Source organism: Ahaetulla prasina, chromosome 8, assembly GCF_028640845.1.
Source record: "Ahaetulla prasina isolate Xishuangbanna chromosome 8, ASM2864084v1, whole genome shotgun sequence".
NCBI lineage: Eukaryota > Metazoa > Chordata > Lepidosauria > Squamata > Colubridae > Ahaetulla > Ahaetulla prasina.
The window spans coordinates 89,428,566-89,455,637 of NC_080546.1; the positions used below are offsets into that span (position 1 = coordinate 89,428,566).

General features: G+C 43.9%; 1 protein-coding gene across 16 annotated transcripts in view; it reads left to right on the forward strand.

Annotated features, from left to right (window-relative positions):
- LIMCH1 (LIM and calponin homology domains 1) overlaps positions 1–27,072 on the forward strand; it is a 220,134-nt gene that overhangs the window by 60,833 nt on the left and 132,229 nt on the right. For 13 of the 16 annotated variants that reach the window (XM_058192395.1, XM_058192393.1, XM_058192394.1 and 10 more), the window contains exons 2-3: positions 8,531–8,601; positions 25,539–25,608. In XM_058192395.1, coding sequence (XP_058048378.1) covers positions 8,531–8,601; positions 25,539–25,608 — 141 coding nt within the window. Of the gene's footprint in view, positions 1–8,530; positions 8,602–25,538; positions 25,619–27,072 lie in introns of those variants that run through there. The other 3 variants (XM_058192401.1, XM_058192404.1, XM_058192408.1) reach the window with 3 other exon arrangements.

Here is a 27,072-nt window from a genome sequence, read left to right on the forward strand (position 1 = left end):
GTATTAAAGGGGTCGCCACATCGTGGGGAATTGTATTAAAGGGGTTGCAGCACTATAAAGGTTGAGAACCACTGCCTTAACCCAATGGAAAATCTATGGAGCCGACTAAAGAAACCGGTTAGTCAGAAGCGACTCAGCAATAAAAACCCAGTTAGTCGAAGCAATCATTCAATCTTGGTTTCACATGATAACAGCTGCGGAATTAAAAGACTTGATTCACTCCATGGGAAGACATTGTAAGGCTGTAATTCATGCTAATTCATACCCAACTAACATGGGGTGATAATTTTTGTATATCTCGTTTTTCCTATGGTGATAATTTTTGCATATTTCATTTTTTCTAGGTGTTTCACTTTTCCTCTTTGTACTATAATTGCTATTCCAATAGCAAATCCTTCCTAAAAGTTATTGCATTACCAAATTCTTGACTAAATTATCTTCCCATTGATATATAATTGTATGGTACTCCTCCAAAAAAAAAGTGGTGTTATTAGCTAGTTTTAGAAAATACACTTTTCCCAAAAGTTTTCCACAATTTTGCCTACTACTTTACAGCGCTGGCAACTGGTTCACATTTATAACGGTTGCAATTGTCCCCAGGAGTTATGTGATCATCTTTTGCAACTTTTTTGACAAGCAGAGTGATTAACTTAACAACTGCAGTGTTTCACTTAATGACGGTGGCTGGAAAGGTCGTAAAACGGAGCAAAACTCTCTTAACAAATATCTCACTTCGCAGCATAAATTTTGACGCTCAGTTGCGTTCGTAAATTGAGGATCTCCTTATAAAGTCTGAAATCTATATTAGAAATGGAAACGAGGTGAAGATATTTTATCATGCTTGTTTGACATACAGGAAAACTGGGAAAGTTTAGCTGCAAATCCATTAATTCAGAAGATATTTAGGATTAATATGCGATTGAAACTGGAGGCATTTGTTTTGGGACTGACGGACAAACAGCTGGAAAAAGAAACAATGGAACTTTGTTTTTATGTTTGAGTAACTGCACTAAGACTATTTATAGGCACAAAGATGGAAAGATTTGATGGCGCTGCCCTCAATGGAGGAATGCTTGATGAACTTCCTGAGATAGCTAAACTGACTTCCTTAATTAGTCAAAAGACAATATCTGTATTTAGGGCTGACCGGAAAAGCCTTATAGACTTTTTGGGTGAAAAAAAGAATTGAGCTAATGCTTTAGAGATTGAATTATTTCAGAAAGAAAAAGTGTGAGAAACATTATGGATGGATGATGACGGATGGATGGAAGGGTAGGTCGGTGGGTGGATAGATGGATGTATGGATGATAGGTGGGTGAGTGGGTGGATGGATGGATGTGTTATAGCCCGCTGGCGGCCAGTGGAGCTCGCAACAGAGTCGGATAGTGAGGAGGTTGGGGAGGAACTTGGGCCGGTCCTGGGGGGTGGGAAAAGCTCGGATGAGGGCTCTGCATCAGAGGCAGAGAGGGGGCCAAGACCATCTGATAGTTATGTGCTGCCTCCGGATCCTCCGGAGTCTGACATCAGCGAGGCAGCAGAACAGCTGGAGCCTGTTCCCAGTGTGCGCATGCGCAGAGCTGCCAGAAGACAAGAACAATTAAGAAAACAGGGTCGACTTGGGAGTAAGGCTTGGAGATGATTGGCCCCTCCCGTAAGACATAAAAGAGGAGCAACACTACTGTCAGCCTCTGGAGGCTCTGGAGTCCGCACCTCACTCCCCGATGGCCCTGGCCCCACCTCAGCCTCATCACTGTCCGACTCCGTTGCCAGCTCCGCAGGCTGCTGGCGGGCCACAACACACGTTTACAAACTTGATCTTAGTGATTATGAATAATTACAGCCTAAAACAGAGCTATAAACTTGGCCATCTGGTTCCTTTAATAACTTTAAAGTGGTGCTGATAGCTTCCCGGAGAGGTCCGACATCTGGAAGGCAGGACATAGCGGGGGGAGGAGTGGTTGCGCTGTGTCTTACACAGGGAGGGGGTTGAGTAACATCCGCTTTGTATTGTTTTCAAGCATGTCCATTGCTTTTTTGTGTGTGGCCTAAGACATGAAGTAGATCAATAGGTCCTCAACCCCCTGGGCTGTGGCTCACTACCAGGCCACAACCTGTTCCAGGGCTGTTTGACCTCGGGAGGGGGAGCTAAGAGGGGGGCTGTTTGACCTCAGGAGGGGGAGCTGGGAGGGGGGCATGGCCAGTTCAACATTACTTGTGTCGGGGTGTCTGCAGTGCTCTGCCAGCGAAAACAGAGCTCGGCAGGCTGGTCCTTCGCTGTTTCCACAATGGCCCCCGTGGGCCAGATCTAAGCACCCAGTGGGATTGATTCGGCCCGCAGGGCTTGAGTTTGACACCCCTGGCCTATTTGTAATTGGACCGCACAATCAGCGCACACGTGTGCAGCTCAGCTGTTGCAAGCGGTGGGCCGTCGAGCGTGCACACATGCAGGCACATCAAATTGTGCGAGCCCAGCTGCGTACATATGCGCGTGTGCGCCAGCCAGCCTCTTGCGTGGCCCGGTTCTCTCCCCCCGCTCCCCAAAGCCAGCTGCAAAGATTGGGAACCACTGAACTGCTGTAGATGGCTGAACTGGAAAAGAGAGTAAATATTGTAAGCTAGGAATCTGCACTTTTCTAACCTCAGTTGCAATAGCCGAAGCTATATCTCCTGTTAATTCTGCCTCCGCGCATGCACACTTGACACCCCCCCAACAGTTCCCCCCCGCTCCTGGCACATGATGGCCTGGTAGGCCTGTTTTTCTCTCTCACCTAGCTCTAGAGCCTTTCTAGGAGTCTGGGAAGGGCCACAACAGCCTTCCCCAGCCCTCCGGAGGCCGAAAACAACTGGAAGTTGGCAAACGGGCCGTATCTGGTCTCCAGAGGGCCTCCGGAGGGGTGGGGAAGGCTGTTTTCACCCTCCCCAGACTCCTAGAGAGGCTCTGGAGGCTGGGGACAGCAAAAAACAGGCCTTCCCCACCCACCCAAGGCTCTCCGGAGGCAGGAAACAGCCTGTTTCCCTACTTCTGTTGGGCCCAGAAGGCCCGAAAATTAGAGCTGAGCTCGCGTGCCCACTGATATGGCTACATGTGCCACCTGTGGCACGCCTGGCATAGGTTCATCATCACGGCTATAGGGTTTCCTGCCTGAGCAGGGAGTTGGACTAGAAGACCTCCAGGATCCCTTCCAACACTGTTATTCTGCATTCTGGTTCTGCCAGAGGCTGGAGAACCCCAGGGAGATAGGCAACCATCAAATAGCCGTCACCAGAAAGATGAAGGGGTTATTTGGTTTTGTATTTGAGGCTCTGTTTCTGTCAGCTGCCCAGAGTCACCTTGAACGAGTTTGGCGGCCACATAAATTTCCTTAATAAGAAAAATAAATCCGTAAGGATGAAGTGACATGGGAAACGCACGTCAACATTTCCTGATTAAATTGGACGAAGACAGACCTGTCTGGGAAACACTGTGATGTAATCTGCATTTAAAGCCCAGCTTTCAGTAAAGTAGATTCCGAAGGGCAATTAATTAATTCCAACCTGCTTTTATTTTGCCAGCCTTTAAACTCTCCCGACATAAAACAAACTTTAAAGCGATATCTGGCTTTGAAATGGGGACCAAAGACCACACCATAATTTTTCTTTTATTAGCATTGGAGTAAATATCCTGCGTGCTGGCTCGGGGCTTGGAAATAGAATACAAAGAAAATGTTTTAGCTTTTAAGTATTTCCCACCTCCCTTTGTATAAATTAAAGGATTTAAGTGGTAATTTTACACCTTGTTTCCTGAGTGTGCATGTTTACGCAGAAATAAGTTCCAGGGACTTAGCTGAAGCTGCTGATCCCGTGTTCAGGTTTGCAGCAGGGGTGAAATGTTCCCGGTTCGGACCGGATTGTCCGATCCGGTAGCAATGGGAGCAGATGGTTCAGAGAACTGGTAGAAAAAATCCCTGCCCCACCCCCATGCCCAGCTGAGCCGTCTGATCATCAGAGGTTTTTTTTGTTTTTTACTTTTAAAAGCATTTTTTCTTTGGCCGAAAAAATGCTTTTAAAAGTAAAAAAAAAGGCTCAGATGATCGCGCGGCTCAACTGGGATCGTCAGAGGCTTTTAAAAGCATTTTTTCGACAACTTCTTTGGCCGAAGAGGTTGTAGAAAAATGCTTTTAAAAGGCTCCTCGGACGATCCCAGCTGAGTTGCCTGATTGTCAGAGGCTTTTTTTTCTTTTAAAGGCAAAAAAAAAAACTTTTGAAAGAAAAGAAAAGCCTCTGACGATCAGGTAACTCAGCTGGGATCGTCGGAGCCTTTTAAAAGCATTTTTTCTACAACTTCTTCGGCTAAAGAGGTTGTCGAAAAAATGCTTTTAAAAGTAAAAAAAAAAAAAGTTGTCCACACCTACCCAGTCCCAATACTCCCACGCCCACCAAGCCACGGCCACAGAACCGGTAGTAACAAATTTTACATTTCACCACTGTCCCCATCTAAGCGTAAAAAAACCCTATTTCAGTATTTGAGGAAACTTAATTTGGACAGCGAAACATCTCAAAGAAATTTTTTAAAAAAATGAAGTCCACTTGCCACCACTCAACCTTCAGAGAAATTCTGCAGACCTTCTACGTGGTCTTATCACCGAAAAATCAGCCTTTGTATTAATTAATTAATTAATTAATTAATTAATTAATTATATTTCGTCAAGCATGCATTTTATGACAGATACAAGTGTAAACATAATTAAAACACATTTATTCATCCGCGCAGGACTGGATTAGATTTTAAATTTATATTGGTTTTTAATGGGTTTTATTATTTATACTGCTTTTTAATAATTCGGCCTTTTAGAATAAGTTTTTTAATTGTTATTTTAATTTGTATTTATATGTTTTTACTTGCCTGTGAACCGCCCTGAGTCCTTCGGGAGATAGGGCGGTATATAAATGTGATTAATAAATAAATAATAAAATAAATAAATAAATAATTATAAATACATGTCAAGGATAAGAATAAAAGAAAACATTAGGAGAGGGACGGCGGGCACTAGAGCAATGCGACGGTTTAAATGGACCGTTTAAATTTGCCCCGTCTGGTTTTTTTTTTAAACAAATTATATTTTTCAGGCTGGGTTCCACTTCAGGCAACCTCAGACAAAGAGTGGAAATAAACTTCCTTCCTTCCTTGCAATCCGTCTTGTTTTAAAAAGCAAATAATCAGTTGAAGAAGTTAACCAGACCCTCATTAAAGCTTTGGCGATGCCCGCTGGACCGACTTCCAATGCCTTGAAGGGCTAGAAAAGACCGTTAAATTTCTTTGCAGTTCCTGTATTTAGAACTTCCACCCTCCACTCCACTCCCTTATATCTTTTTCCTGTTTTTACCGTAAACCATTCTGACACCTGGGATCTGTTTGCTTTCACACAATAGATCATGGCAAGACTCTGTGAGGAACTGAAAACAATTGTGTAGCCTGCTTTGTGTTGTGGTTGTGCCACAAGGGCTGTGTTTGGCACGGATCTGGGCATTTTGACATATGGGTCCTGAGTGTTTTATATACAGTATATCGATGCGTCGTCTTGCATCACCAGACCGAAAACCTCCTTTAAAAACTTTTTAAAACTTTAAAGCCCTTTGGGAAAAAAAAATACTTAAAAATTTACATAGAGGGAATTCTTCCCCTTCCCCCCCACCCATCCAAATTATCAGCATAACGAACATATTTAAAATCACTTAAAGGATGTTCTTAAAAGGCAGACTATAAATAAATGTGGGTAGTTCTTGTTACTTTTGGGATTTGCTGTTGGAAGGTGATTTGAGAAGATAATTCATTTAAGCAATATCGATATTTTTCTTTCGGTAATTCAAATAAAGGAATGAGCTTTCTAGACATTTCTTCTGTTTGCCTTTTTATCAGTTCTCCTAATGCCCCATCCTTTAAATACACAAACACACAGCAAGTGGTGGGTTTCAAATTTTTTTACTACCGGTTCTATGGGTGTGGCTTGGTGGGCGTGGCATGGCTTGGTGGGCGTGGCTGGGGAAGGATACTGTAAAATCTCCATTCCCTCCCCACTCCAGGGGAAGGATACTGCAAAATCCCCATTTCCTCCTGATCAACTGGGACTTGGGAGGCAGAGAGTAGATGTGGCTGGGGTCAGTCAGAATTTTTACTACCAAGCTACTCAAAATTTCTACTACAGGTTCTCCAGAACTGGTCAGAACCTGCTGAAACCCACCTCTGATGCACACATATAGGGGTGAAATCTAAAATTTTTTTGCCACCGGTTCTGTGGGCATGGCTTGGTGGGTGTGTGACTGGGTGTGTGTGTGACTGGGTGTGTGTGGCCAACATGACATCACCCATGTCTTTCTTTCACACCTCCGCACACTTCCTTTCCTTCACAAGCTGGCCACCAGAATGCCGGGAAGGCAGCATGAAAGGCAGGCAAGCATGGCAGGACTGCGGGCCGTGGATCGGTTTGGGGGCGTGGCCAGCCGGCCATTGCTCCCGGTTCGGTGAACCAGCCCCAATCTCCGCTACCTACTCGCCCGATCCGGTCCGATCTGGTAGCATTTCACCCCTGCACACATACACACTAGCTGATAACCTGGCGTTGTCCAGGTATTTATTTATCCCAATCCTCTATTAGACAGGGAGAGCAACTTCACCCTGAGCCCTGATTTTGGCGAGAATTAAATTAGTTAAAAATGTTTTTCCAGTGCCCCCCAGAAGAGTCGAGTAAAATGATACCACCTTGTTGTTTTAATAGCTGATCCGTGATAATTTGGTATGCTTTTTTCTGATCTTGGTTTTATTGATCATGGCCATATATTTGTCCTCAAGAATAATCAAAGCCTTGTTGAAAATGTCTGGACCAAACGTAATTTCTAATATTGTATTTTGCCCCTTACCAAAGGGAGCCCCCTTGTGGAGTACTGTGAAGCCGTTACCATGGCAACTCTGCTGTGCTGCACAGTAGAAGCCATTTTAAGGCAGTACAGTAGAAGCCATTTTAAGGCACAACAGGCTGTATCTTAACCCGAGGGGTGTTAGGGGTCTCTTTCCACCATAGTATTTCTTTCCAGAGAGTAAGTCATCTGTGTAGCAATTTTGGTTGAAATTGGTCGAGGCATTCCAGAGTTATACTGGAACATACATACATATATAAGATTGCATATATAAGATTGCAGAGAAGTAAAGGAAGGGGCATTAGGGAATTGACAAAAAGGCAAATAGAAGAAATGTCTAGAAAGCTCACTCCTTTATTCAAATTACCCAAAGTAAAATATGTATATTTTTAAAATGGTCTCATTATCTTTTCAAATCACCTTCCAAAAACAAACTAACTCATATTTATGATGGTTTCGATTTGTGGGGACGTGGGTTTTTATAACCTTCTGACAAGCAAAATCAGCGGGGAAAGCCAGGTTGACTTAACCACCGTGTTACTAGCAATGCTTCGCGTAACAATTGTGGCAAGAAAGGTCGTAAAACTGGGGCAAAACTCACTGAACAAATTTCTGACTTAGCAACAGAAATGTTGGGCTTCATCCATAGGGGTCGCAAGTCAAGGACCGCCTGTACTGACAGGAAGTACAATAAAAGGCAAGGTTAAATTGTCAAAACCCTCTGTTAACAAATTCGTTATTGTGGGGTCTCTGAGCTTGCTTGAATTCTTGCAGACGTTTCATGACCCAACTAGGTAACATCATCAGTGCTAGAAAAGTGTGGTGTTTGTTGTCAGTTTATATTCTGGTATTTTGCCCTGACTGTGTGGGTGGAGGCGGTCTTAGAAATTCTTTGGTTGGGCTATTTACTGATGGCTGTTTGGTAATTTCGTGATTGAGGTATTGTTGGCTTGAATTGTTGATCTGAAGTTAACCCTAGAATTATTGTATAATAAACTGTTATTGTAATCAAACTCGTGGAAAATTAACCCCCGGCATCTTCTCGAAGCTTCCATTTCTTAAAGTTGCCAAGTTTGGAGATTCTTGCACTACAGGCAAACTTTTTTTATTCTGGTCTTCTCTAAAATGGTGTTCCACCTACTACCAGGCTGGTTGGGTTGACCAATGATACCGTAGTCCACCCCCTTTGGATAGTGCAGGGGTGAAATGCTCCCGGTTCGGACCGTATCGGCCGATCCGGTAGCGATGGCGGTGGGTGGTTCAGAGAACCGGTAGCAAAAATCCCTCCCTCCACACCCATGCCCAGCTGAGCCACGCGATTGTCAGAGCCTTTTTTTTTTTTTACTTTTAAAAGCATTTTTTACAACCTCTTCAGCCGAATAGGTTGTAAAAAAATGCTTTTAAAAGTAAAAGAAAAAGATCACATGCCACAGCTGATTATCCCCCCCTCCTCCCGCATGCTGTTCTACTTACCCCATGCCTCCTTTTGGCCTGCACTGCACACGCGCACCTCGCATTTGGTGATTTTACCACTGGATAGTGCCATGTAGCTGAACACGCTATGGTTCTGGGATTGTATTTCTCCAGACACAATCCTGTCCCCTCCAACAAATCAATTTCCCTGTCTTTTCTTTTACAGCAAGTCACTGGAAAAACTTTCGGCGATAAACATTTTCGATCAGGACTAGAAAATGGCGTGCTGCTGTGCGAGTAAGTAACAAACAATTTTTTTTTACAAAAATAGAATAGAATAGAACAGAACAGAACAGAACAGAACAGAATGAAGAATTAGAGTTAAGTAGAGTGGAATGGAATGGAATGGAATAAGAACAGAACATAAGAGAACAGAACAGAACAGAACAGAACAAACCAGAAGTGTTTATTGGCCAAGTGCGATTGGACACACAAGGAATTTGTTTTCGGTGCATAAGCTCTCAGTGTTCATCGAAGAAATATGACGATCATAGTCATTATAAAAATACATTCATCATAAATCATAAGATACAACGCTTAGTGATAGTCAGAGGATACTAAATAAGCAATCAAAATAAATCAAACTAGGAGACAAAATAAAACAATATAAATTGTAACGATACAAGCAACAAAGTTATAGTCATAAGTAGAAAAGGAGATAGGTAATAGGAAGGATGAGGGACATGGTGGCTCAGTGGCCAAGATGCTGAGCTTGTCGATCGAAAAGTTGGAAGTTTGACGGTTCGAATCCCTAGCGCCGCGTAACAGGGTGAGCTCCCGTGACTTGTCCCAACTTCTGCCAACCTAGCGGTTTGAAAGCACATAAAAAATGCAAGTAGAAAAACAGGGACCACCTTTGGTGGGAAGTGAACAGCGTTTTGTGGGCCTTTGACGTAGAGTCATGCCGGCCACATGACCACGGAGACGTCTTCGTACAGCGCTGGCTCTTCGGCTTTGAAACAGAGAGGAGCACCGCCCCTAGAGTTGGGAACGACTAGCACATATGTGCGAGGGGAACCTTTACCTTGACCTTAATAGCAAGGATGAGAAGAATAGCAGTAACACAGAAACCTTCATCATGGTGTATATGTCATATTGAGGATGGACCCCGCCCCCTCCAATCTTCAAACGTTTTGGGAATGTTTCTCCAGGCGCTTCGAATGACCCTCAGCATGGGCTAAAAATGCAAATTGTGGCCAGTTTTGCTAAAAAGAGTCCGTTTCCCAGGCATCGCTGTGCAGAATTTGCTGGTAAGAATCAACTGACTTCAAGCCAAAGGCAACGTCTGAAGACCTCCAACCCAAACTCACTTTGCCAAAACAAATAATTTCGGCTCATCGTTCAATCTCTTGCCCGTTCAGGAGTTGGACGATCATGGCGGGTTTTATAAAGCCCCCCCACGAACATCTGGTAGGGATTCTCCTGTTCTGCATATACATAATATTTTTTACGGCGTTCCCGAGGGAAGTTTTCAAATATAGTGAGCTATTATTTAATACTGGGAGCCATCTCTTACACAGAAGCATTCTTCATAGCGGATTTAAAAAAAGAATAAGGATAATGAGATTTCCATGCGAGTGGTTGACTGTGGATTTTTATAAAAGAGTTCCCAGAATTTCTAGAATTGCGTCAAACGGGGAAGCGATAATAGGAAGTCAGAGATGGGGACGGCTCAATTTAACGGATCGAAATAACAGGCCGCGAGGTTATTTATTCCTATTGAGATAATTAAGTCTGTTCTCAGCCTGGTTGGTTTCTTGCAGATGTTTCAGAAGAGGTATTTCTGGAACCTTGACACCAGCTAGGTTACAACATCAGTGCTCGAAGGGTTCTCTAGCCTTCACCAAGGACCCCACAAGTTCAACCCCGAGCTACAAAATATTCTCTTCTGTTGGGGACATGTCCGTGGGCCACGTGACTTGGTCGTCTGAAGTTTGATCAAGGAGACCTTACCTGAAAGGTCTCTCTCCTCCTAGCGGAGAGCTCATCGTGCTCCAACTCTTCCGGAAGTCCTCTCGTTCGGCTTTCTTCTTCCTGAGTGGCGCCGGGATATAGGCAGTCTGGTTACTTTTATTGGGAAGGTACTGGTTGAAAGGCACGACTGATTTGGGTTCGCTGTAAGATGTCCGCCTGGCAGACATGTCATCCTTCTTCACGTCTGGCAGCTACGGTAACGCTCAGGTGCCCACAGATATGGCTCTGCGTGACACCTGTGGCTCCACGTGCCATAGTTTCGCCATCACTGTTCTAGGTCAACAAAGATGATTAGGAGACTGGAAGCTAAAACTTATGAAGGAACAGCATGTCTGGGAAAGCAATATACGCATGTCGTCGTACGGAGCCCAGAGACGAAGTCTGAAAGTGTGAAAACTTTCTCGAGACGTTAATTCTTTTGGGGTTGCAGGAAGATTTATTTCGGCTTTTTTTTTAAAACCGTGGCGGGCTCTTATCGTTAATCCAGATGTATGTAAGTGCTGAACTTTTGTGTTTTTTTTTGCAAAATGATTTCATGACTTCTGGCTCAGGGAATTTGGACGGATTATTATTATACGCAGCAATTTTTAGTAAGAAATGTCACCACGTGCCAGATAACGTAACAATAGTTTTTTTTCCCCCGGGGGGGGCGGTCTAGATTAGCTTAAATTAGGGTTACTATAGAATAAATTACAAATACCCCAGATGTTTGTAGAGATTCTCAGTCCAGATCCAGGTCATGGTTGTCCCAAAAGTGCTTTTTCAAGAGGCAACTGGATTTTCTTTGTTTTTCCTTGAAGGCGTTTCGCTTCTCATCTGAAGAAGCTTCTTCAGCTCTGACTGGATGGTGGGGAACGGAAAGATTGATACTCCTTGCAGACAGCTGGCCATTTGCATCTTTTGTATAAAAAAAAAAAGTTTTATTTCCATTTTCCAACAACATATTCAATGTACAGTCTCTTATTCAACATTAATCATTAACTTTCATTTGTTACTTATTCGGGCCTGCTCAGCTACCACTTCCTTCCTTAACACAACCTTTCCTCTTCCCTTCTCTATCTTCTTCTACTTTCTCCATCCTTCCCCTCTTTCACTTTTCTACTTCCTCTCCTCCTTCCTCACTCCTCTCTTCCCCCCCTTTCTAACCCTCTCTCTTTCCCCTTTCTTCTTCCTCTCCTTTCCCCCTCTCTCTTTTCCTACCTACTTTCTTCCTTCACTCTCTCTACTACTCCTCTCTCCCTTTCCATTCCCTTCTGAAATGGCATCTGAGCAGCCCCGATTTCATTTCAAATTGTTCAAATTATTTCTATTTTTTTAATTACATATCTTCAATCATTCCTGCGCATTAATAATCCTTCATCTTTCACCCCCTCCCCCTCCCTTCCCCTCCCCGCCGAGACTTCCCAGAACAAAGTACAGGATATGAAGTTAACAATCATAAATTAAAATGCAACATAAATCAAAGGTGCGCAACTTGGGCGTTCTCCTGGATGGACGGCTGTCTTTTGAAGATCATTTGACGGCCGTCTCCAGGAGAGCTTTTTACCAGGTTCGCCTGGTCCGCCAGTTGCGCCCCTTCCTAGACCGGGATGCCTTATGCACGGTCACTCATGCGCTCGTGACATCTCGCTTGGATTACTGCAACGCTCTCTACATGGGGCTCCCCTTGAAGGGCATCTGGAGGCTGCAGTTGGTTCAGAATGCAGCTGCGCGGGTGATAGAGGGAACCCCTCGTGGCTCCCATGTTACACCTATCCTGCGCAGACTGCACTGGCTACCTGTGGCCTTTCAGGTGCGCTTCAAGGTTTTGGTCACTATCTTTAAAGCGCTCCATGGCATAGGGCCGGGTTACTTACGGGACCGCCTACTGCCACCGATTGCCTCCCACCGACCTGTACGCTCTCACAGAGAGGGACTCCTTAGGGTGCCGTCCGCCAGGCAGTGCTGACTGGTGACACCCAGAGGAAGGGCTTTCTCTGTGGGGGCTCCCACCCTCTGGAACGAGCTTCCCCCAGGGTTGCGCCAACTTCCCGACCTCCGAACCTTCCGCCGTGAGCTTAAGACACATCTATTTATTTGCGCAGGGCTAGCCTAGGGTTTTTAGTTTTAAATTTAGTTTTAATGGGGTTTTATACTATTTTAGTGATATTTTAATTTCGGCCTAATTAATAAGTTTTTTAATTGTTGTTTTTATTTGTATTATTCTTATGTTTTTATTTGGCTGTACACCGCCCTGAGTCCTTCGGGAGATAGGGCGGTATAAAAATTCGAATAAATAAATAAATAAAAATCTATAGTCACTCCTCACTCTTTGCGTCCTTTTTAGAGAATTGTTGAGGCCGCTTGGAGGTTTGTCTGTGTCTTCGGAACCACCTGAGTGGTGCGAATAGGTGTGGAGCCTTCTTGGAACTGCTGTGTTGTGGACTTTCCAGGGCCAATGTCGATGGAGATTCCCAGTCATCCAGGACATGGTTGTCCCAATGGTGTTTTTTCAAGAGGCAACTGGACTTTCTGGTTTTGGACAGAAAGGACGGCTGGTTTGAAAGAAGGGTCGAAGAGGCCCTCTACGTCAAAACTGAACATCCTTCTCTCAACATGGCGGGGAGAGGGGAAGGATACGTCATTATCTATCTCCAATCTACAACACAGTCCTTTCAACAGTTCTAAGAAGGCTCCACGCCCGTTGACACCACTCAGGTGGCCCTGAGGACACAGATGAACCTCCAAGCGGCCTCAACGACTCTCTAAAAAGGATTCAAGTGACCAGTTGTCTACAAGGAATTTAAATCCTTCCATTCTCCACCACCCAGTCAGAACCGAAGAAGCTTCTTGGAATGAGAAGCGAAACGTCTTCAAGGAAAAACAAAGGAAGTCCAGTTGCCACTTGGGAAAAAAAAAAGCACCTTTTTTTGGGAAAAACACCCCAGATCTTCCTATGCTATAATCTTGCCAACTGTTATTTATTTTTTCCCCATAAATGGGCAAAATTGATTTTTCTTTAATGAAGACTTTTCTTTCAAGAAGGGGGATTTTTACAACATTCTTTCTCCCACTACCCTTTGAATTTGAATTTGATTTGAATTTCAGAATAACTGATCAAAGAAAGAAGCAACTTGGAACTAAGGAGAAATTTCCTGACAGTTAGAACAATTAATAAGTGGAACGACTTGCCTTCAGAAGTTGTGAATGCTCCAACACTGGAAATTTTTAAGAAAATGTTGGATAACCATCTGACTGAGATGGTGTAGGGTTTCCTGCCTGGGCAGGGGGTTGGACTAGAAGGCCTCCAAGGTCTCTTCCAACTCTGTTGTTATATTATGTTATGAATGAGAATTGTCTTCTCTAGCAGAGAAGTTGCGTGATTAAAAGTTACAATGAAAATGAAAGAGCTGAAACGTGTTGTGGTCCATCAGCAGCCTACAGAGCTGGCAACAGAGTCGGACAGCGATGAGGCTGAGGTGGGGCCAGGGCTGTCGGGGAATGAAGTGCGGACTCCAGAGCCTCCAGAGGCTGATAGTAGCGAGGCAGAGGAACAGGAGGAGCCTGTTCCTAATGCACGCATGAGAAGAGCTGCCAGAAGGCAAGAGCAGCTCAAGCAAAGAGGACAACTCAGGAGTAAGGCCAAGAGATGATTGGCCCCTCCCATAAGACTTAAAAGACCAGCAACGGCATTTGGGCTTTGCCGGAAAACAAAGTTGTAGCTGCATCTTCTGCTCCATCTTCTGCTTCATGTACGTCTTTGTTTTTGTGACTTCTGGACGTTTGCCAGGAAGGGCCTTTGGCAGTTTGCCTAATTGGACTAAGGTTTGTGAGATAACTGAGGAATTTGTGTTGGGAGGCATTTGTTTGACTTTGAGTTGAACAACGCTGGGAATGAAGTAATTCCCAGCTGATCGAATAAAGTTTGTTTTTCCACAGACTTAAGTTTATTACTACCTAACTGGGTCTGAGTCACAACAAAACGGGCTGATAAGAGGTGACAGCAGATGGCCAGAATCGGTTCCATGAATGATACAGGTAGTCCTTGACTTACGACCAAAATTTCTGTCACTAAGCGAAACATTGGTTAAGTGCATTTTACCCCCTGTTTTACGAGCTTTCTTGCCACGGTTATTAAGAGAATCCCTGCATTTATTAAATGAGTAGCACGGCTGTTAAGTGAACCTGGTCTTCCCATTAGCGTTGCTTGTCAGAAAGTCACAAAAGGGGATCACGTGACCCCAGGACACTGCAACTGTCATAAATATGAATCAGTTGCTAAGCATCTGAATTTGGATCACGTGACCCCGGGGGGGGGAGGGGAATGCCGCAACGGCCGTAAGTGTGAAAAATGGTCATAAGTCCCATTTTCCGGTGCCATTTTTCGGAATGCCGTCACTAAGCGAATCGCTTTAAGTCAGTGTTTCTCAACTATGGTGACTTTAAGATCTGTGGACTTCAACTCCCAGAATTCCCCAGCTAGCTGAGGAATCCTGGGAGTTGAAGTCCACAGATCTTAAAAGTCACCATAGTTGAGAAACACTGCTTTAAGTCAAGGACTGCATGTGCGACAACAGTTCGCTTAGGGACCGTTCAAAGCTACGACGACCTCAGGACACTGCAACTGTCATAAATGTGAGTCAGTTTTCAAGAATCTGAATGTTAATCAGGTGACCCTGGGGATGCTGCAAGAGTTGTACGTTTGAAGTCATACAGTAGCGGCCAAAATTGTGGAAACCTTTTGGGAAAAAGTGTATTTTCTAAAACTAGCTAATAACACCACTTTTTTTTTTTTTTTGTAGGAGTAGTACCATAAATTTATATATCAACGGAAAGATAATTTAATCAAGAATATAATGCAATAAGTTTTAGGAAGGATTTGCTATTAGAAAAGCAGTTACAGAAAGATAAAGAAGAGAAGCGAAACAGGTAGAAAAAACGAGATTTGCAAAAATTATCACCATAGGAAAAAATGAGAGATACAACAATGATCACCATGTCAGTTAATAGTTAGTTGGGTAACCTTTAGCATGAATGACGGCCTTACAGCGTCTTCCCATGGAGTGTGAACCAAGTCTTTGAGTTCTGCAGCTGTTATTGTGTGAAACCAAGATTGAAGGATGGCTTCTATTAACTGGGTTTTATTGCTGGGTCGCAAGTTCTGACTAACCAGTTTTTTGAGTCGGCTCCATAGATTTTCCATTGGGTGAAGGTCTGGGCTATTCCCAGGCCATTCCAGCAGTGGGATAGGATCATCTTGAATCTCCCAAAAAACAAAAAAGGGGTGTTATTAGCCATCAAGCCTCAAAAATACACTTTTCCCAAAAAGGTTTCCACAATTTTGGCCACTACTGTAAGTCACTTTTTTGGGGGGCCGTCATAAATTTCGGTCATTAAACGAAGACTCCCTGTATTTCAAAATTAAGCAGATCTGGACACTTGGGAAGAATGAATTGGTATTATGCTCCTGTGTATCCTGAACATTTGGATTTATTTATTTATTTGTTTGTTTGTTTGTTTGTTTATTTAATTTATATACCGCCCTTCTCCCAAAGGACTCAGGGCGGTTTACAGCCAAATAAAAAACAGATTCCACAAACATTAAAAAACATTTTAGAAAACTAATTCGATTAGGCCGAATCATATTAAAACTATAATAAAGCCCGCATTAAAACTACATTAAGCCAGCCCTGCGCGATGAAACAAAAAAGTCTTTAGCTCGCGGCGAAAGGTCCGGAGGTCAGGGAGTTGTCGTATCCCCGGAGGCAGCTCATTCCAGAAGGCAGGAGCCCCCACAGAGAAGGCCCTACCCCTGGGAGTCGCCCGTCGACATTGTTTCACTGATGGCACCCTGAGGAGACCCTCCCTATGGGAGTGCACGGGTCGATGGGAGGCTATTGGTAGCAGCAGGCGATCCCGTAAATAACCCGGTCCTATGCCAAACGAAGACTCCCTGTATTTCAAAATTAAGCAGATCTGGACACTTGGGAAGATCTGCTTAATTGGATAACTGCATTGGTTTCTGAACCAGGCGGACAGCAAGGAATTGCAGATTGCGAATGGAAAATGTTCCATTGGAACGAAATTTCCCTCTAGAAAATTCATATGCTTGTAGAGACACCTGTGTTTTATAAGCGTTGCAACAGATTCCTTCGTTGCGAGTCAAAACATTTTGTGTGTGTTGTGAATCTGGCAAGGAAAGATAGATTCCTACTTTAGACTTCTTCTATTAGCAACCTAGCCAGGGTTCCAAGATTATTTTAAAAATCTTCTACTCCTGTGAATCGTCTGGGCCAAAATCCTTGCATGCTGGAAGAGAAATGGTCTGTAGAAAAATAAATTACGACACGAAGCAACTGCAAAATATATATATGATAATTGTGAGATACGCATTTTCAGATTCGTGGAGGGTATCAAATTGAAGAAGGTTATAAGCCCAGTTGTATCTAGGGCTATATTAATCATTTTCCTGTTTAAAAAAAGACAGAAAGAAATCAAAACAGTCCTAAGCCTTTTAGAAGGAGCATTAAAATAGATTGAATTAAAAAAAAAAACCCTAAGCAAGCTGTCTAATAAATTTAAAACAGGAAAGTAAATCTGTAGGTATTTCGAGTTAATCAAGCAACGGGTGTATATTGCAGTACATAAAGCATCTTTGTGGCCTGAAAATTTCCATAGGTCTGAAAGTTATCCTGATTATTTATTTCCCTAAAAGATCTCTAATCAAAATTTTTTCAGAAACCACAGAATTTTGAATTTCCACGTAAAAGCTAGGCTATTGCCAACTGACTGGATGAGCTAGGTAGAAGAGTATTTGAGTTTTAGAAATATGGCTGCATATAGTAATGCATGCGATCCAATACATTAGTTTCTGTGTGCTGTGTGTATATCATAATTTCCTTTGGTGTGTTCCAAAATTGTCTTAGTACAATTCTATGCCTGGAAAAAGCGACAGAGGGAGGGAGGGAGGGAGGAAGGGAGGGACAGACAGACAGACAAGGGTCTTATTTTCTTTTGACCCCAGAAATATGGCCTTGGCCTTATTATCAGGAGTCTTATTATTTTTGAGGTGCAGGAGAGAGAAAGAAAGAGAGAGAGACAGACAGAGAGAGAAAGAAAGAAAGAAAGAAAGAAAGAGAGAGAGAGAGACAGAGAGAGGAAGAGACAGGAAAAAGAGAGAGAGACAGAGAGAAAAGAAAATAGGTTTGGATGGGTAAAAAAATATAAAATATAAAAAAAACAACCCTAAGCAAGCTGTCTAATAAATTTAAAACAGGAAAGTAAATCTGTAGGTATTTCGAGTTAATCAAGCAACGGGTGTATATTGCAGTACATAAAGCATCTTTGTGGCCTGAAAATTTCCATAGGTCTGAAAGTTATCCTGATTATTTATTTCCTAAAGATCTCTAATCAAAATTTTTCAGAAACCACAGAATTTTGAATTTCCACGTAAAAGCTAGGCTATTGCCAGCTGACTGGATGAGCTAGGTAGAAGAGTATTTGAGTTTTAGAAATATGGCTGCATATAGTAATGCATGCGATCCAATACATTAGTTTCTGTGTGCTGTGTGTATATCATAATTTCCTTTGGTGTGTTCCAAAATTGTCTTAGTACAATTCTATGCCTGGAAAAAGCGACAGAGGGAGGGAGGGAGGGAGGAAGGGAGGGACAGACAGACAGACAAGGGTCTTATTTTCTTTTGACCCCAGAAATATGGCCTTGGCCTTATTATCAGGAGTCTTATTATTTTTGAGGTGCAGGAGAGAGAAAGAAAGAGAGAGAGACAGAGAGAGAGAGACAGAGAGAGGAAGAGACAGGAAAAGAGAGAGAGAGAGACAGAGAGAGGAAGAGACAGGAAAAAGAGAGAGAGACAGAGAGAAAAGAAAATAGGTTTGGATGGGTAAAAAAATATAAAATATAAAAAAAAAACAACCTGGTTTTCTTGTTTGTGTTTAGTGTGTATTTGTACATGTTTCAAGGTACGAAGTATTGTTATTGCGTTGTTACAGATGACACCATCTGTAGGATGGCAGGAATAATTTGCCATTACTCCAGAACATAGGCTCAAGGTACTGATGGATCTTGACAGACGTGAACGTTGGGCCTTATCTAACAAAATGAAATTCAATATAGGTTGAAATGTAAGGTTTTACATTTAGGCAAGAAAAAACAAATGCACAGGTACGGTATATGTGTTACCCTGCTCAATAGTAGTAACTGTGAGAGGGATCTTGGAGTCCTAGTGGACAATCACTTAAAGATGAGCCAGCCGTGTGCAGCAGCTGCCAAAAAAGCCAACACAGTTCTGGGCTGCCTAAACAGAGGGATAGAATCAAGATCACGTGAAGTGTTAATGCCACTTTATAATGCCTTGGTAAGGCCACACTTGGAATATTGCATCCATTTTTGGTCTCCACCATATAAAAAAGATCTTGAGACTCTAGAAAGTGTGCAGAGAAGAGCAACTAAGATGATTAGAGGACTGGAGGCTAAAACACATGAAGGAACGATTGCAGGAATTGGGTATGTCTAATTTAATAAACAGAAGGACTAGAGTTGACTTGATAGCAGTGTTCCAATATTTGAGGGGGCGCCACAAAGAAGATGGGGTCAACTTGTTCTCCAGAGCACTGGAGGGTAGGACAAGAAGCAACAAATGGAAACCAATCAAGGAGAAAACCAACTTCTTAGAACTAAGGAGAAATTTCCTGACAGTGAGAACAATGAATTAGTAGAATGAGTTGCTTCCTGAAGTTGTGGGTGCTCCCATCATTGGTGGCTTTTAAGCAGAAATTGGATAACCATTTGTCGAAAATTGTATAGGGTTTCATGCTTGAGCAGAGGGTTGGACTAGAAGACCTCCAAGGTCCCTTCCAACTCTCTTATTGTGTTATTCTGTTACTTGGGTATCTGCTGCATGGTAGTTAGAACAGCTGCACAACATACACAATTTCTAGTAAAGAAAGTGTTTGTTTTCAAACCAGAGATGGTTAGCTTTATTTTGTTATGTTAGGAACTTGTATTCCTATACATAAGCCAATTATTTGTTCTCACAGGAACAATATGTGTGACCCATGCCATGAGCTGGACAGTTTTCTCAAATTTATGTCGCTGGGTATTTGAACAACAAGTTGTTATTGGCTTCATAGATTCGTCTGGTATTTTAGACTGGAGGAAAATATTGAGTTTCGTTCAGGACAAAAATCTAAATCCAGAGAAGGACCTTGGCTAGAATAGGAACCTATTCTGCCTTGTACCATGTACAGTAGTGGCCAAAATTGTGGAAACCTTTTGGGAAAAGTGTATTTTTGAGGCTTGATGGCTAATAATACCACTTTTTTTTTTGGAGTTTCAAGATAATCCTATTCCACTGCTGGAATGGCCTGGGAATAGCCCAGACCTTCACCCAACTGAAAATCTATGGAGCCGACTAAAGAAACTTGTTAGTCAGAAGCGACCCAGCAATAAAACCCAGTTAATAGAAGCCATCATCCAATCTTGGTTTCACATTAGAACAGCTGCAGAACTCAAAGACATGGGAAGACGTTGTAAGGCCATAATTCATGCTAAAGGTTACCCAACTAAGTGGTTGGGTTTTTTTTTACTAATCGTGGGGTGGAAAACAAAGACATTTCCCCATTATTTAGCTTTTGCTATAGGAAACTAGGTTAATTCAAACAGCCTTATGCTTTCTAAGGATCGGTTCCATCGCTAGCTGCCATATGTCTTCATCCTATTTCATTTACAATCTCTTTTAGAAAGAAGAGCATGTAGACCTGATGTTTGCCAACCCGACAAGTTTAGTGTTGCGAGCCGTTTTTGGTTCCAAATAATTCATCATTTGAGTACTGAGAGGAGGCTGGGAAAAGCTTTGGGTTGATTTATTTAAATAGTTAAATGTCTGTTGAAGTGAAACAAGACCTTAAAGTGGTTGCCAAAGATCTCGGATATTCTTTACTCAGCTCTCATTTTACAGATTGTATTTTTGTGCTCAGTTGCTAAATCATATCCATCTTTTTCTGACCCCTATGGACCATAGCACGCCAGCTCCGCTGTCTTCCCCTTTCTCCTGGTGTTTGCCCAAATTCAAGATCATTGCGTTGATGAGGCTATCTAACCATCTCATTCCTCCTTCTGCCTTCCATCTTTCCCAACGTCAAGGTCTTCTCCAACGAGTCCTCATTTGGTGGCCAAAGTACGTGAGCTTCAAGATTTGTTCTGATCTGCAAAAAATAATAATATTCAGTCAGTTCTCTATATCCTCTTGGTTAAACCACACTTTCGAATCAGTTCCCAATCACTTTCTTTAACTCATTCAAAAATATTTTTTTCTTTTTCTTTTGAGCTTTCGCTTTCCTTGCTGCCCAAATGCCAGAAGTGAGAGCTGATACATACCCGCTCTCCCTCCTCACCTTCAGCCACTTTTCCATTATATTTTTCTTTTAGGTGGATATGAAGAGAAACTTTTTTCCTCCCAAAAAATTTTTTTCCCCCCTCATCTAGACGACACACTCTTCGCCTTTTTCTTTCTGTTGTGACCGCCCCAGCTTTTTAGCGGCTTCTCTGCCGTCCAGTTTGAGGAGCTTCTTCCGATCAACCAGGGATTTTGCGATCTCCCTGTGTTGATCAGTCCGTGCTCCTCTTGTTCATCGTCTCTACAGGATGACTTAGGTCAGTTAAGACCCCCAGACAACGGAGATATCAGCCTTTCTTTAGGAGCCCTGAAGAATACGTTGTATCGCCCGACGTTAGCCACGCCTCCCAGGCAAGTTTGATTTCTTGTAGGATCTACTGATTGGATTTCTTTGCAGTTGAAGAGACTCTCAAGAGTCTTCTTCTAGCATCACAGTTCAAAGGCATCAATTCTTTGGCACTCAGTCGTCCTTATGGTCTAACTCTCACAGCCATTACTAACAAGGACTGTGTTGTAGGCTGGAGATAGTTGACGTTGTATCTCTCCCCCTTTGTTGAGAGAGGGCTGTTCAATTTTGACATAGATGGCCTCTTTGACCCCTCTTTCAAACCAGCCATTGTCTCTGTCCAATATGCTGTATTCAGAAGAGTAGCATTTATCTTTTAAATGCAGATGGACTGCCAACTCTTGTCCTGATGAGCTTGTTCTCCTATGTTGTGCCATGTGTTTATGAACTGGTAGTGTTGTGCCTCGTTCGCCCCACCCGCCGCAGCCGGGCCCCTCTCGTCTCCTGCCGGACGCTGATAGTGCAGAAGAATGTCCTGGCATGCCTCCAGCCCCCAGTCCTGGCACCATGCCCAGACAAATGGAGCAGCTGGGCCCCTCCCCCACAGCATATGAGCCTGGGGAGTGTGAAGCCATTCACGAGCTGGAATTGCCGGCAGCTGGAGGCTGGAGGGACCCACGCTTCCGGAGAGTGGAGAGGCGACGTCAGCAAAAGGAAGGGAGGGGCAGGCCTGGATAAGTGCTGAGTCATGGAGCCACACCCCATGGCCTATATAAAGGATCTGTTTTCTGGCATTCTTTGAGTCAGGCAAAGTCTAACTTGGATTGCTGAAGTCACATCCTGGTCTGCCTGCCTGCCCTGAGAACTCTGACAGAACTTTGGCAAAGCTGCAGAGGCATGCTTGATACGGACTTCCCCGACCCGGCCGTCAGAGGAGGAGTGGGACACGACAGGTGGTTTTGTTTCCCCAATGTACAGATCTGCATATGGCTCACTGCATATTGTACTGCCTATACCGTCAACATTACTAACAGATTATATAGGACTGGATATAAATTTCCAAGAGTGGCCTTCTAGAATTGGAGACACCTCTGAGATTGATGGGATCACGCTCAGACTTTAGGACAAGATTTACAATATAGAACTCCTCCTTAATCCAGCTTTGGCAGTTGGATAACTATACGACCTCAGTGGCAAGTGAGGTCCCTGATCAGCTTTGGCTGGTAAACCTTGACATACTTTTCCCCAGTGCTCCTTGTACGAGTAACCTTAAAAAGGTAAAGGTTTCCCTTGCACATATGTGCTAGTCGTTCCCGACTCTAGGGGGCGGTGCTCATTTCCGTTTCAAAGCTGACGAGCCAGCGCTGTCCGAAGACGTCTCCATGGTCATGTGGCCGGCATGACTCAATGCCAAAGGCGCACGGAACGCTGTTCCCTTCCCACCAAAGGTGGTTCCTATTTTTCTACTTGCATTTTTTACCTGCTTTCGAACTGCTAGGTTGGCAGAACCTGGGACAAGTCACGGGAGCTCACCCTGTTACGCGGCGCTAGAGATTCGAACCTTGAACTGCCGACCTTTCGATCGACAAGCTCAGCGTCTTAGCCACTTAGCGTGTCCCGCTTACGAATAACCTCAGGTGTACATAATTGTGGTGAACTTAAGTGTAAGTGACCCAGAATGCAACACATTTTTTAGAAGTGGCTTCATCACCCCATACCAAAACAGCCGTGTTAGCTTGCAAATAATTTATTTTCGTTCCCCCTGTTAAATACCATCGTTGCAAAACAACAATCCTCTTATAAATGGCTAGAAGCAAATATTAGGAGACAGAGTAAAGAAACTCAAACTGTTATCTGGCTAAGCTTTGATGTGGAACAACCATCCTTGAGAGAGAAGATAAATTTCAGACCGGCATTCCGAGAATATGTTGTCCATGTGTTGTATCAATGGTAGAGCTATCATTTTGTAAAAAATAAAAAAATCAAAGTTCATAGATAGGAAACACCTGGCTTTCCAGCCAGAAGAAGTTTAAAGGAGAGATATGGTATGTTGGGTTTATTTTTTATTTTATTTTTGCTTTTAAATCCTTCACAAATACAACATATTCGTGTGATAGAACGGCATATTTAAACTAGATTTATTTATTTTTATTTATAATTGGATTTGTATACCGCCCTTCTCCCGAAGGACTCAGGGCGGTTCACAGCCAGTTAAAAAGTACAGTAAATACAAATTAAGAACAGACTAAAATTTATATAAATAGTGGCCAGAATATTAAAAACTAAAAAATATAAAACTAAAACCTCATTTAAAATTACTTATTCAGGCTAGCCCAGCTCAATGGAATAAAAGAGTCTTCAGCCCATGGCGGAAAGTCCGAAGGTCGGGGAGTTGGCGAAGCCCCGGAGACAGCTCATTCCAGAGGGCAGGAGCCCCCACAGAGAAGGCCCTCCCCCTGGGAGTCGCCAGTCGACATTGTTTCACCGACGGCACCCCAAGGAGGCCCTCCCTGTGGGAGCGCACAGGTCGATGGGAGGCTGTTTGTAGCCGTAAATATCCCGGTCCTAAGCCATGGAGCGCTTTAAAGGTGGTAACCAACACCTTGAATTGCACCCGAAAGACCATCGGGAGCCAGTGCAGTCTGCGCAGGAGAGGTGTTATATGGGAGCCGTGAGGTGCTCCCTCTATCACCCGCACGGCCGCATTCTGGACCAGTTGGAGCTTCTGGGTGCTCTTCAAGGGGAGCCCCATGTAGAGAGCATTGGGGGAGCCCCATGTAGATAGGCTAGATAGATATCTAGATACTTAAACTAGATAGAAAGTTCCAAATTGGAACCTGGATGACGCAGTTAGTCCTCGACGTTACGACCACAGCTGAGCCCAAAATTTCTGCTTGCTAAGTGAGACATTTGTTAAAGAGAGTTCTCGCCCCGTTCTATGACCTTTCTTGCCATCGTTGTTAAGCGAATCGCTGCAACTTGTTAAATTAGGAACACGGTTGTTGAAGTGAATCTGCCTTCCCCATTGACTTTGCTTGTCGGAAGGTCGTACGAGGGGATCACGTGACCCCGGGGCACTGCAACCGTCATAAGTATGAACCACTTGTCAAGCACCTTGGTCCAATTAGGCAAACTGGCAAAGGCCCTTCCTGGCAAACGTCCAGAAGCCACAAATACAAAGACGTATACAAAGCAGAAGACGGAGCAGAAGACGCAGCTACAATGCTGTTTTCTGGCAAAGCTGGTCTGTTTTAAGCCTTATGGGAGGGGCCAATCATCTCTTGGCCTTACTCCTGAGTTGTCCCTTTTGCTTGAGCTGCTCTTGCCTTCTGGCAGCTCTTCTCATGCGTGCATTAGGAACAGGCTCCTCCTGTTCCTCTGCCTCACTACTATCAGTCTCCGGAGGCTCTGGAGTCTGCACCGATGTCGTGTCCCACTCCTCCGCTGACGGCTGGGTCCGGGAAATCCGAATCAGGCTTGCCTCTGCAGCTCTGCCCAAAGTCCTAGCAAAGTCCTCAGAGCAGGCAGGAGACCAGTAAGTGACTTCAGCAAGATAAGTTTGACTTTTGCCTGACTCAGAGACTGCCAGAAAGTAGCTCCTTTATATAGGCCATGGGGTGTGGCTCCATGACTCAGCACTCATTAAGGCCTGCCCCTCCCTTCCCTCTGTTGTCTCCGCCTCTCCAATCTTCTGATGCGAGGGTCACTCCAATCAGCTGTTCTTGGGAGTAAACCCTCCTCAGGCTCACCTGCTGTGGATGAGGGGGAGGGGTCTAGCTGCTCCGTTTGCCTGGGCATGGAGTCAGGGCTGGGGCAGGGAGATGCTCCTTCTTCTGCAGTTTGTGGGGGCATGGAGCCAGGACTTGGGCCGGAAGGCATACATTCCTCAGTGTTGGGGAGCAGGTAAGAAGGCCCTGGCTGCTCTGAGGGCGGGCAAGACACAACAACCTCACTCCCCGATGGCCCTGGCCCCCGACTCTGTTGCTAGCCCCATAGGCTGCTGACGGACCACAACACTTCTTTAGGGCAGCCCCTCAAATATTGGAAGACTGCCATCATGTCACCCCTTTTCATTAGACTAGACATCCCCAATCCCAATCTTCATATGACAATAGCTAACATCTCAATAGTGAGTCGTACACGATATGAATGGGCTTATTTATATCAGGAAACTTTGTTGATTCATTGTTGAGCTACGCTGTCCCAGGGCAGTTGTCTTGATTGGCCGGAGGTGGGCGTTGTATAGGTTGTCCCAAGTTGGACCCATGCCTTCTATTCATCGCGCTTCCAGTTCAGGAGACATTTGGAAGCCCAAGTTCTCAAGAGCTTTGTAGATACTCATCTCGTCTTGCACAATTGCAAGTTTGCCAGTTTTTGTAAACCTTTTTTTTTTTTTTTTGTTGTCGTCATCCCAAGCTTTGAGGCTTGGGGAAGGGAGGGGTGGTGCGCTTAGAGGAAACCATTTCTAATCCAGGTGTGTGACTGATAATAATGTTGCCACTCTCCTTTCTTTGTGACAGGTTGTTGAATTCCATATTGCCCGGATCGGTCACAAAGATCAACAGATCGTCCACTCCCATTGCAGGACTGGTGAGTATCTGTAAGTGAGATCCTTCAGTTGTCGTGTTACTTCCATGTTGTGTTTTTCCAGAAATGCATTCTAAAAAGGCAACACATACACAGTCTGTTAAACCTGGGTAGCCCTGTTGAGAAAATATCCAATTAGCGTTGTCGTTTGGCCCAGTTTTAGCTTCCTTTGATCTTTTTTCATCCCAAAGGTAGATTTCTTTTTTAACTTGTGGTACGACCATCAGGGGGGGAAAAAAATCTGTCTAAATTCTTGGATATTTTCTTCATCCTTTATAGGTTGTCCTTCACTTAAGGTAAAGGTAAAGGTTCCCCTCGCACATACGTGCTAGTCGTTGACCACTCTAGGGGGCGGTGCTCATCTCCGTTTCAAAGCCGAAGAGCCAGCGCTGTCCGAAGACGTCTCCGTGGTCATGTGGCCGGCATGACTCAACGCCAAAGGCGCACGGAACGCTGTGACCTTCCCACCAAAGGTGGTCCCTATTTTTTCTACTTGCATTTTTTACGTGCTTTCGAACTGCTAGGTTGGCAGAAGCTGGGACAAGTCACGGGAGCTCACCCCGTTACGCGGCAGCACTAGGGATTCGAACCGCTAAACTGCCGACCTTTTGATTGACAAACTCAGTGTCTTAGCCACTGAGCCACTGTGTCCCTGTCCTTCACTTAAAGTAGTTCATTTAGTGAATAAACCTAGCTGGGTTTGTGTGAGATACTATGTGGACTTGGCTTTCTTCGAAAGAGTGTGTTTTTCAAATGCAGATGGGCTGCTGAATCTAGTCCTGATGGGTTTGTCCTCTTATGTTGCGCCACGCGTTTATGAAGTGGTTGTTTTGTTTCCCCAATGTACAGATCTGCACGTCTCACTGGTTTGTCCTGCATATATCACGTTGCTCGGTTTGTCTCTTGGTATCTTATCCTTGGGGTGGACAGGCTTCTGCCTTAGTGTGTATTCTTGGGTTTGAAGCGTGCATGTATGTTGTGTTGGCCTTTATTAAAATTAATTTGTCTTAAAATTGACAAAGAGGGTGAAGAAGGAAGCAAGACACATAAGGGGGTGGAGGCAGAATTTAAACTTATTCAAAAAAGATCTGAATTCAAGTCCAACTCCGTGGCAAAAGCAACCATTTTTACTCAAATTTTGAAGTCCCGAGACGTGATTGACATAGAAGGATTTGTCTTTGGGCTGCTGTTTTTTTGTTTTTGTTGCTTCAATTCCCCACTTTGAAATAGTCTCCGGAGAGAAGGAATTTGTTGTTGTTTGGGGCTTATCGTTTTCTTTGACGGATGGAGAGGCATTTATGGCATGACTTCAGTTCCTTACACTACTCCGATGGGAATTGAGACATTTACAGCCCTGGGTGTAGGGAGTAGGAATAATAGTCGGGAATAATAGTAGGAAATAGCAGAGGCAAAACTGAAAGTTTGAACTATACGCCCTTTGGCTCCTGTCTCGGTTCGGCTCTGGAT